The following is a 12,840-nucleotide window of genomic DNA, read 5'->3' on the forward strand; positions in this document are numbered from 1 at the left end:
GACAGTTTTTCAATATTCATAAGTAGGGTCCACAGTACACATTTACAGATATGTAAATGAACAATTGTGAAAGCAATTGTGCAAAAAAATTATCATTCATCACTTATATCAAGATTATATTCAAAAGTTTCAAAACGGTTTTTTTATCACATTTACAACAATACACCGATAACAAATTCATCAATTTTGATTACGGTTATGAATATTTAGATGAAATCATTTCGTATTTCCAAGTCTCAACTTGATTAAAAATTCATGATTGTGCCAGTTTATAAATTGATAAACACATAGTCAGTAATTTGTATATATAATACAATCGACTCAATGACATATGAATGGGCATTTATGTGGTTAAAGAAGGAATAATTTGAAAATTTGGTTTTGTTTTGAATTGATTTACCTATAATATTTCGCATCAGTGTTTGGTCTCTTCTCTGTGCCTATATTTTACCATTGTTAACCCTTAACTGATATTGTCGGAAAATATATGGCCCGGCGCTTCAAAAATTCAATGTACATATTCTTACATTTACCAAGAAGTGGTTTCGCAATTTCCCAGCAGGTCTGTTTCTCACATACTATGTGTCAGTTCAAAAAAATCCCTGTATCTGCCTTGTTGTACTTCTACGGAACAACGCGGACCAGACCCAGTTAAATAAAATTTTTGGTTAAAATAAAGTGCGTTTTCTTGCTAGATTTTAGTGTAAATGAATTACGTTGTTATTGATGGTATACAGTATACAACATACTAATTATACATCAAAGATTATACCCTAAAATAGAGGAATACATCAGCAGTGGCAGTACAGTTTGGCTTTGAAAAGGACTAGAAACTAGAGAGGGTAACATAAATCGTAACATAAATTTATGTTTTACAGAGTTTGAAAAGGCATTCGACAAGGTCCGTAATCATTAACTAATAAATATTCTACAGGCAACTGGAATTGATAGCAAAGATTTTAATTTATAGCGAATCTTTACTGGAATAAAAAAGCAAATTTACGAATTAAAGATAAATTAACTCCAGATATAAACATTAGAAGAGGAGTCAGACAGGGCTGTTTACTGTCACCACTACTTTTCAATTTATACTCGGAACATATATTCCAAGACGTCTTCGATAAATATGTTGAAGAAGGTATAAAAATAAATGAGGTGACCGTAAACAACTTCTGGTACGCCGATGACACTGTCCTCGTAGCTGACTCAATGGAAGGTTTACAAACGTTATTAGATCAAATGGTTGAGAAATGTCAGGAGTATGTAATAAAACTTGATACCAGAAAGACTAAGTACATGATCATTATTGTTAATAATGAACCATTAAAACGATAATGACAAATGGGATTACTTAACAGAAATAAAATTTCGCATTGAGAAAGCTAGAACAGCATTCATTAGCTAAAAAAAACATATTTAAACACTTACAGTAACCCTTTTTTGAATTCACTCTGTATGTAATAACATTTTGTATACTTTGCAGTATATGATCAACGGGGCGCTGAATAAAGTTACAGTATGATTTATATACCGAAACGTTTTTAAAAGTTACGGGTCCTAAATGACTCAATGGTACGTTTTTAAATATGACGATATTCATTCTTCAACTATTTTACTAGTTTTTGGAATGAAAGTTTTTCGTCATAAGTAAGAAATATTTATTATATCGAACTATTCATTACTCTCAATGAGAAGTTGGTTAGCACATAACATTGTGTATTGACATTAACATTGATATTGGTTGATATTAACGTCATTCAACTGTTTTGCCTTCCCTGAACACATTATATTATAGAAGGTAGAAAAATACATAACAAGCATTTTGGTACTCCAAGGAATATTATAAAAAAAAAAATTAGCGAGATCGATTCAGCTGTTCTCGAGATTTGCGCTTAGCAACACATTCAGCGATACATTTTTATATTAAATATATCAAATTATGGGTTTATTATATTTTCTTCTTTCATCTTGAGAATTTCTGAGCCTTAATCAAAAAGAAAAATATTTTTCACACTTTTCTCTCAATCTAAAAATGAAAACACCCGAGCCATCAGATTCAATCTATTAGTTTTAAAAACTTCCGCATGACAAATCAAATATAATTTCAATTTCAATTTTCAGTTTAGCAGCAAAGCATCTTGGTTACGAGTAAAATCCTGTAGAATATCTAGAAATTGGTATTCAAAACAATCATATTTTGCATTTATTCATTCATAAATAATTTTCATATTCTCTATGACTCCTAGTAACATGATGGCACTGGTACACAAAGAAATTTTGTTTACACCCTCGGTTCTTACATATCCTTGCACGTTTTTTGAGTTGTTTGATTCTGTATCTTCTACTCTGGTTACTAGACAATATTCTTCATATGAACTTTCAAGTTTTATTTGGGAAAAAAGATAGTCTTAAAAGATAGTATGTGAAATAAGAGATATAAGGGGCAATACTAGTTTTAGTAGAACAATTCTCTATAGGTGGAGATTTATATATGTGGCACTATTGTGATTACTTTATTGCAGCTCTAGCTCCATCAAGTTAACATTATAACACAAAAGATGTATCATTATTTCAACTGTACGATTGCAATCCACTGATCTGGCAACATTTTCCAAAGAAAATGGTTTACCTCGAAAGTGTTTACTGTATTTACTATCCTTAGCAAAACCTCTTCCAGAGCTCATCTTTTGCCTTCCGTAACTTTAGACCGAAATTGCCATATTAAGCACCTATAAGTGAAGTAGTGCAGGTTACAGCATGAACTTTCTTCCAAGGCTGCTTCTTGAATTTATTCGGCTGTGAATCTTGAAGTTTTTTCTTCTTTTCTCCATTTTTGTTCCAAAATCATAGAGATAGAATAGTTAATTATCCATTGTGTTGAACAATGACTGCAAATGTGTTTTCGAGTTTGCTTGTCTTTATATTCGTGGAACCCGTCGTGTAGAAAATATGTTTAACTACAGTTTGGTAGAGAGAGATGGTTTCGGACACCACTGTCCTTAGCTATTTTTTCAAATAGTCTTTAGTCTTGCCACCGAAGGTCAAGAAATTTTTCGAAAATATTAATAGCAGGTACACCATGCATGTTGGCATGTACATGGAATTTTAACATATTCAAAAATACGACACTATGTCCTAAGATACTGCAGATTCCCCCTTAATGTACCTTAATGTATCCATCAAATCTTCATGAAGTTGCGTTGGGGTCAACCATATTGATATTGAGAGTGATTGACCAATATTAGGGCTACTACTGCACTCTTCAACAGTTTCAGTCATGTCAGTTTTAAACTTGAGTATATAAAATGTGTGTTATTGATAATAATTTGTTTTGATTTATGAAGGGGAAGGAGCAGAAGCTTTTGTATAAATATATTCAGTAATGTTTTAAGTGAGATCCAGCTTCCACGCTAGCAAACCCGAATACGAGAATAAGCTATCAATTAAGATGTAGAAATTCAAAAATTTTAATCTATGTAAATAGCAAAATGCACTTATGTCGATGTGCGTTTGATTACTCGCTTCAAATCACTCACACTTAATATACTATAAATAATATTATCTGACGTATTCCTCAAGTGGTCGACATGATAACTTTTTTTCTTATGATTGAGGATATATAAACTGCGCTCTAAATACCATTTTCGTACAATCAAGTATAACTCGTTAATTGTTAATTATCCCATTTTGAATTCCTTTCCTACCAATATGAAATTCGCTTTGGCTCTAGTACTTTTCGCCTGTGTTGGTAAGTAAAATTTTGTTGAAATAACCCCGATTAAGCTTTTCATTTTCATGATTATTAAAATTATTAGTTCAGTATAAAGAATCATAATCGTTGTGAGAAGATTGAAAATGTGAAATAACTGGAAACCAAATCAGGAATGAATGAATTTTATCTTCTCTTCCAATTCCTCGTTTTCTATCTATGCATAACGATGTTTTCTTCAAATGTCAGGAATGAAAGAAACACAATCTGAATTATTGTATCGAGAATAACCTAGTATTGTTGAAATTTGAACCATTTCTCATTGTTTCTCGATCACTAGTGATCCTTTGGATGGAAGACAACTAGCATTCACTTTTATTAGCAATATGTAAGCAAAATAAAATCTTTATCACTATATTTATGAGTATTAACCAAACTATTATCATACTTTGTAGTACCTTTGTCTATTTTAGAGAAAAGTCGTGAATTTTTAGTACTAGATAGAATAATTTCAATTGTGGTATACCCGTGCCCATTATCAACCATTTGATGATACCATAGTAACTATTCACCTTCACTAAATATTTGTGAAAATATTTTTAGCTTTTGTAAATAGTTTGTTCTTAAAATTGGTACAATGGTATTCAAAATGTTTATTTCTCGTTGAAACGTATCTTTTTTGGTATCTATATAAATATATCATTGCCCGAAACTTTGTTTGTGATGCCCGTTTAAGACGGATATTTTCAGCAATGCCCCAAATATATGCGTTTGAAGAAGTGAGATGTGCAGAATGTTATAGGAAAGTCAGTAAATCATGGAATTAATCTTCTTGGAAATTGAGAAACTGCAGGGGTAGTATAGCAAGTTGATCACTCCTGCTAAAAAAATTACGTCGGCTAAAGTTTGCCACTAATAAAACATCCTTTACTGATTAGAACTTGATCACCATTCTCTTTGATAAAGTATTTATTAATGATTCCGTGCTTCTAAAGGGAGCACCAGGATTCTCATTAAACCTTATCAAATCTGTCAAAGGCCATGAATAAATCTTTAGCGTCGATTTACATGGCCCGACAAATGAAAATTTGTTTCGTTTGAAAACTTCATATTTTAGTAGCTATCATAGAACGTTTCCGAGTCTCTTTTTAGTGACAAAATACACTAACCGCATTTTTCTTGTCAATAACCTTAACTGTATTGCACATTTCTATCATTATATTGGCCAATTTCATCTGGATGAAAGCAGTTCCTGGACAAAAATACTTTATCCTACTCAACATCATTTTCAACGACCTGGTTAACAATTGTCTGAATTGTCTATAAGTAAACATGGGTGTGCGTAGAGAGACACAACCTACTTATTGTCGATAGTGTTTATTTCAAGCAATTTCATATTATCTTCTTTTCTGTCGAAGCTACAGCCACTTATTGGCCTTGACCTGTTCAAAAATACTATTCCAATGTATTTGTGGTACCCATCGTGTAGAAAATGTTTTAAACTACAGTTTGGTAGAGGGACATTGTAAGAGACAACACTGTTTTGACCTATTTCTTTCAATGGGCCTTGAGCTGTTAAAAAATACTACTCCAATGTATTTTATATCGAGTTATTTGTTATTACGAGCATTCTCAGGTCCCATAGTATACCGTCCAACCATTTTGACGTTGATTGTCCTCGTGTCTGCCTTCTAATTCGTTTCTAAATAATGTTGAGGGGGCTTTATCATTACTCATACGTGCCTATGAGCAAAGCTAAAACATTTTTTTGATCGGTTAAACATGTTTATCTAAAATTTGCTTATTGGTTGAATTTAGATTGTACACAAACAATTTAGAATTATATAGATATGCATCGATGACCAATGTTGTAGAAACTGTAATCTTATGAAAGCTTCCATCTTCTAAAATTGAAATGAAACTTGATATCCTATGTATAATTGTCGAGATTGACCCAATATGAATTATTTTGGTAAGAAATGATGCATGCATTTGAGATGATATTTTAATAAAAATAATGAGGTATGTGTTTATGTAGTAAGTTCCAATTTAAAGAGAAAAAACAATATGAGTGATAATTTTCCAATAATTTTGAACTCACATGGAAGCTTATGATTTTATCTAAATACAATAATCGTAATTCCACTCTATGCTGATGCAATGAGCTTCTGAAATAACTATTGTAATAATTATATCACCAGTTATGAAATCTCTCCAGCATTTCTGTTTTTATATCGTAGTCTTGTCACTTCCAGCACAGGATTCTCTTAAAATGCACGAAAATACGGTAGTCAGTGGGACCCTGATGACAATAATCAGCATATAAAACAATTGTTCACATTTTGGATTTGATTACCCACTTTCGGGTATCATTCACTCAGTATTACACGCTTTTACTTTTGATAGCATCGCTATGTTTTTTTACAATTTCGAAATATGTTGATTATATGATATTTATAAAGCAAAATTTAACAGCTTATGTCCCAAAATATGGTACACATGATTTTTCCAGTGGAAACGACTTCCGATAGTTTGAACGTTATGTCATAATTTCAAGCAGAACAGTGAAAAAACTTGAGGAAACTTTTAATAGAATATCAAAATTCCGGAACGTTTACTCTCGTATATATTTGAATCAACCAAATCTTCAGTAATAACAGAATGGTGGCGGCCACGTTCTTTATTGTATATACGAGGGCTACTATTAAAGTTTTGAGATAGCCAAACGAAAACAATTATTTATTATCGGATATAGCTTCATTGTTTTCGAAATATTCCCTATTGAAATCAAAAAACCTTTGCATGGGCTTTTACTAATTGTCGATTGAGGTACCTCCAAAACAAACTTCTTTTTCGCGTGTAGAAAAACAATTATCTCGCATTTTTTTGATCTGTGGGGAAAAAGAAATCATTGACTGCAAACAAAGACTATATGGCGAATGATCCATCAATTCGATGTTTTGACTCTTTGCATCAATCTCACGGCATGTCACATGACGGTCAGTCGATGTTTTCTGGCATAAAAGCCGATTTTGGACGACTTTCACGAAATTCATTATATACTAAAATGCTACGACTAAATTAGGAAAAACACGCTAGTTCAAGATGGTGCTTCATCACCAAAAGTTGAAGCGATTTGATCGGCACACTGTTGTTGGTTTAATTAACGTCGAAAGTCATAGAAAATCATCGCGCGAAAATGTTTGCGAATCAATCATATTTCTTACTAATATGAATGCTCCAAGTATCTGGAAACAACTGAAATAGGACCCGTATAACATGTACTGAGTACGTTCACCTTAAAAAATGTTAAACTTCATAGCGACGATGTCAGATTTGACTTATTCTCATTAGATATCTCAAAACTGAGTAGTAACAATCGTAGTAATGACTCATCCAATTCCTAACCATTCCATTAGTCGTAATGTGTTATCTGCACATTGTAAATTTTTCTCGGTGAACATAAATCAGTTTTAAATAAAGATAAGACGCTTAACAAGGCCGATCTTTGCAGTCGATTGATCTCTCGCGGCAGTCATTTAAACAGCCGCACTCTCTGAGAAATCTGCGGAATTTCGAAATGGAACTCACTCACAAAACATGCCTCGTAATATTTCTAGAATTAAATAATGTTCTAATCATGCTGTCACATTAACACTATATATTTTACAGGGCTATCCGTCCAAGCTGCACACCTCAGGTGAGTTATATTTTTAATAGTATGAACCATCAGAGAAACACTTTAATTTTTCGAGCCTATGAATTTTATTTTGGAGTTGAAGTTGATAGATTACAATTTATTCAAATGTTTTTAAAAAATATGTCGAGTGATAATATGAATATGTTCAAACTATCGTTATCCAGGTATAATTAGCATCAGAAATACCGGATTTGTTCAATGAAATTACTTGATGTTGCAGTGTGAGTGCTGAGAGATGATGCAGACAACAATAGCAGACAACACACAAAAAATATCAGAAAAACTTCTTTATTTTGTATTCTAAGATCGACATGTGTGTGTTAAACTGAAAATTTAATACAATAGCACATAATATATTCAGTCAATGACAAACTGAATACTCTCTGCACCACCAGTGCAGATGCATACAATCAATTTAAAAAATTTCAATATGATTTAGAGACTATAACGCTAAGTAGGATGTGGAAACGTTGGGATTAACCACCGTCTAAAACTTCTTTCATCGGGTAAAGTTATGCTAACTGCATTCTGGGATTATTGAGGCGTAATTTTAGTTAATCATCTACAAATGGGTGTTCATTATGCTGATTTAATTACAAAATTATCGAGGCGATAAGAGAACAAGGAGCAGCAACTACAATGACACAGGCAGTATTGGAATTAATTAAACATCCTACGTTTCCATAGCTTCAAATTCCAGTGTCGACTGGCTGTTTTCAAAATTTTTCTTAGAAACTTGCTGCTGTAGGTTGTGCTAGAGGTGATTTCCAGGTTTCAAACACCCAAAGCTGGAGTGTTTACACGAGAAACAGCTTCTAGTGAGCATACGTGCTACACGGAAACGTCATTGAATTTGAGGTGAATTGGAATTAGAAGGTTCGTTCAACGTGGACTTTCATTAATCTGCTGGCTTTATAATATTTGAGCTAAAGATACATAGCTGTGTGAGGAGATTATTTCGAAAGACAGTTACATAGTTCCTGTCCCAAATCTTAAGAATAATAAAATAATTAAGATATCATTGATAAAATTGACAGATTAGCAGTCAAAAAATTGTGAAGCTGTGACTGCATAGAAAATTTTCTTCAACTTCTTATAACTACGAATTAAAAATTTTGAGCAATACTTTGTTACCAAAGAAACGATGCAAGATAATGATTCTTTGTGAATTTATATCTCAATCCTAGTTAACATCTAATTAAAACGATCTAACATTAATTGATAGTTCCAGAGTGTGTCAACTCAGATTCCGAAGTTTTACTTCTAAGTTCAAGATGCCTATTATTTGTTGATGATGAGTTATTTGGAAAAATTATATAACAATGATCTATCACCTTGATAATGGTCGATAAGGTTTATTAGGGTTTGTTTATCAACAATCATTGGTGCTATAGGATAAAAGTATAAATTTTTAATCAAATGATGTTATTTATACTATACATCATTCATACCATCTTCAAGTTGATAACTTTTCCTTCAACTTTAGAATTAACTTTTCCATTATTATATTACAGGCAAAACAAAGGAGAATTACTCTGTGAACTGTGTACAACCGTAGCTAATTACATCAAAGAATTGATACAAGAAAATTTACCCGAAGTAAGTTACTCAAATTATTTGATGAAATAATTGGAATAATTTTAATATTAATATAATAAACTCACGCGACACAATGTCATTAAAGAAACCTCGAGTACGAGTACTGCAGAAGAAAAGAATCCTATATCCGGACCGCAATCAACCTTAATCTTAAATGAAAAAATCCTAATCTAACATCTTATTGATCCAAAGAATGTATTAACAGGTTATACCTATTTCAATCTCAAAATATTTATGGGTTAAAGCGTGATTCATGAAAACGTGGTGAGGAATCGAGTCACGTTTCAAGATCTCCAAAATCACAGTGTAGTGTCTGTTTTGTTAGAAATTCAATTCAGATGCATGATTTAGTTTTTTATCAATCCATGAAAAATATAGATTCCAATGTGCACGTGTTCACCAAACCATTATACAGTGCTCAAGATATGCGTTCTACGTAAAATTTTCTCTAGCTGCAATCTCTCATACAAACAAATAGTTAAGAAACATAGTTGTACCGCATATTTAGAAAAATACTAAACTCGAACGATAACGTCGTACACTTTGTAGTTTTCTTCAAAGGGTAGGATCAACCAAATGGTATAGATTCTGAGGCATTTTACTAACTATAGTCCACTGCATTATCTGTGAAGGATTGGACATATGAAGAATTAAATATTTTTTGTGGTCAAGTGATGATTCAAAATATCCCATTGGAAATATACACTTGGTAAAGTCACTATCGTTGCTAACAATAATTATGACTTTGGTCGATAAACATATACTTTAAATCTATTTGTCGTTTTTCACTCTTCGTACGCGATTCTTAGGATTCTTTGATGCCAGTCACGTAACATCGTCTATCGTGGTCCATTTTATATATTCGAGCAGATGTGGATGGTGGGTCAGGATAAGTTGTATTCTTTGAATTGAATAGTATGAAGTGGATTCATGATACAAAAATAATAATCAGTGTAATGATCACTGGGTTCCCTCCAAATTCTCGGCACTGCAAACTTCATTGCTCTTTTCTCACCTCACAACTTATAATAAAACGTAGAGTGGAGTCCATTTTTGTCTTGATTTTGAACTGGAAAACTTGATATGCCTCGCAAATCTTCAAATGTGTACTTAAATAATATTTTTACACTTTACAGTTTAATATATTGGCCGCTAATATAACAAAACGAGTCAGCATCTCGTTTACAACTTCTTGTATCCATTTTGCACAGATTGAAACAATGAAAAATGATATGAAAGACGTGATTTCTCAGTAATATACAAACACCAACTGTCGTACATAAAGAGCGATGCAAGAAATATTGCTCATACACCCTCTTACTTCTCTTTTTACACCAATAGCGCGTGAAAACCGACATTGATTAGGCGCAAAAATCAAACATAGTCAAATCACTGTAAGTTCTTAAAAAGCAAAAAATTTTATATTCTCATCACATTTCTTCTTATGTATATGCTTATATAAACAGAATTAATATATTCTGATAGTATAAGCATATACATATAATGAGAATATATTAAGTAAAATACAAGCACAAAGAAAATATTTTTTGTTGACTCGTGTTATTTCATCGACTTCAAACTAAAGTACCTTCATATTAGTAGGATTCATATACTCATTCTTCGAATCAAGATATAATTATGAAAGATGTCCCCGTTAAAAAAGAGAATATCACCTTCTCGGATGTAAGTTGAACGTAGTCAATCAAAAATTCTCATCATTCATACAAGCAATTTATTGAAAATCTTTTATAGTACTACTTTATGGCCTGAATACAAAGTATTTGAAGAATTTCTGTTATGATTTATTCTGGAAAAATTTCGCTATCGACGAATTTACGATGAAACTGAGTATATTTCTGCTGCAAGTGCCAGCAATAATTATATTATAACAATTGTTATTATTTCCTGTTTGTGGAAACTATTTTCTCATAAAACTCTATTTATAATGGTTTTTCTTGATATTTATTATTTTATTTATCTGTTCTACTCTCAATATACAAGTTTGTTGAATCTGAAGATATTTTTACATCGTTTTCAACTTTTTAGGAGAAAGTGAAAGAGGATGTCCAACAATTATGCAATGGTTTGCCAACAGACTTAAAAGAAATCTGTACCAATGATATTCTTCCTCTTGTGGATAACATATACAAAGACCTTGCATCACTTACAGCAGAAGATGTATGTAAAGCTTTGGAATTTTGTACAGCTTGATAGATATCAATAAATATATATATAAATGATATTTTCGTTTCTTTCTATCAATAATCCATCATAATTTGGCAATAATTACATTCAAAAACCGTACGTACGTATTCTTTTGTAGAAGAATGATTGGAAATCAAACTGATTGTGTAGTATTTCGAGAGAATAATCATTAAGAACGTTACAAATACACCTTCTTCTTACACCGCCCCCCTTACAGAAAAATTACATAAATATCATCTAAATAAAATTGTTAGCTAGTCAAGTATTATTTAAGATTTGAAGCAGCTGGTAAATGCTGGGGACAATTAAATGTTTTTTCAACTAATTTGAATCTGTCAGAGCTGCTATAGCGGTCCAATGACTGGGAAATAACAATTTTTCCCGACTCCCCAGTATTTCTCTATCATGGCCTTACGTAGTTTTCTTATTGGTTATCGTCTCTTCCTCTACTATATCCATAACATCAGTTTGCGTTGAGGTAAAATCTATTATTTAATCGCGTTGCGCTACTCGATAGGATTCATTTTGATACTTGGATGTGACTAGCTACTATGGATACGTTCGACAAGTCAGATCTCAATATGCAGCGTGTGCCTATACGTAATAGATTAAAATGTGAAGTTGTGATAATATTTTTTGGTTTATAAATGGGTTAAGATTGGAGCAAAGGAATCAGTCTGGATGAGAGTTGGCAGAACTGTATCATCCTAAGCAACATCATTTGATAATGAACGTATTGAACATATTTTTCTTCCAATAAGTACGTAAAATAAATTAAATTCACCTTCTATTTTGCTTAAATTTATTAATGATTTCGCTTTATTGAACAGAATAATTATGATCACAGTACAAACAGGAGTACTCACAGAAAATAAAATAAGCAAAGGAAACCTACAGAGAGAGGAGAAAAAAGCATGTGGAGAATAAACTGAAGAAAATTGAAGAACACTATATAAACTAAGACATTAGAAATTTGTCGTAGGAGGCAAAAAACTAAGGTACCAAACATTACCGCACTGGCATATTACAAAGGCAAAAACGGCTCACTTATAGGGGTATAAAAAAAACTGGACAGGTGGTCGGAATATTTCAATGAACTTCTAAATGATGAAAGAGGAGGGCACGAGAAATACGGGTTTAAAGAAGAGGAGATAGTGAATGAACCCAGCTTAGTAGAGAAAATACCATCGAATGCAGAGGTAAAGGAAGTGATAAAGAATATAAAGAATGGAATGGTAGGAATGGAATTGCAATAGAGATTATCAAGTATAGTGAAGTGTCCTTTGAGTGATTTGACTAGAAACATATGGAAACAAGAGCAGATACCAAACTAATGGGATGAGGCAATTACCTAGTCCAAAAGGGGGGGTGTGACACGATAAAGTTGTGTAATATTATGTTTTGTATACTGTGAACTAAATAAATATTCGTTCATAACAATAAATCAAGTTAAAAATATTTCATTTTTCCCTTGTTCTCTTTAAGTTTGGATATTACTTATAAATTTTGTAGTTGTAAGATACCTATTAGATGTTGTAACATACCTATTAGATGCAGAATTTGGTAATATGTTATCTTGAACTAGGGCTCCATTTCTTACATTTATAGAATTTCTCAAACAATGGAA

General features: G+C 32.1%; 1 protein-coding gene across 1 annotated transcript; it reads left to right on the forward strand.

The window, feature by feature from the left end:
* Positions 1-3,537: 3,537 nt before the first annotated feature.
* LOC130896491 (prosaposin-like) lies at positions 3,538-11,248 on the forward strand. Its single transcript, XM_057804642.1, has 4 exons — positions 3,538-3,748; positions 7,382-7,409; positions 8,924-9,008; positions 11,055-11,248. Exons 1-4 carry the CDS (start codon positions 3,709-3,711, stop codon positions 11,217-11,219), a joined length of 318 nt encoding a protein of 105 aa, XP_057660625.1. The 5' UTR covers positions 3,538-3,708; the 3' UTR covers positions 11,220-11,248.
* Positions 11,249-12,840: the final 1,592 nt, after the last annotated feature.

Source organism: Diorhabda carinulata, chromosome 7 (genome assembly GCF_026250575.1).
Source record: "Diorhabda carinulata isolate Delta chromosome 7, icDioCari1.1, whole genome shotgun sequence".
Taxonomy (NCBI): domain Eukaryota; kingdom Metazoa; phylum Arthropoda; class Insecta; order Coleoptera; family Chrysomelidae; genus Diorhabda; species Diorhabda carinulata.

What these genes read in the sequence shown, in the direction of transcription:
- LOC130896491 (XM_057804642.1), top strand. Translation starts at nt 3,709, where the DNA reads ATGAAATTCGCTTTGGCTCTAGTACTTTTCGCCTGTGTTG. An exon ending in AGTACTTTTCGCCTGTGTTG is followed by an intron (nt 3,749 to 7,381) that starts GTAAGTAAAATT and finishes TATATTTTACAG; the next exon opens with GGCTATCCGTCCAAGCTGCA. An exon ending in TACAAGAAAATTTACCCGAA is followed by an intron (nt 9,009 to 11,054) that starts GTAAGTTACTCA and finishes TCAACTTTTTAG; the next exon opens with GAGAAAGTGAAAGAGGATGT.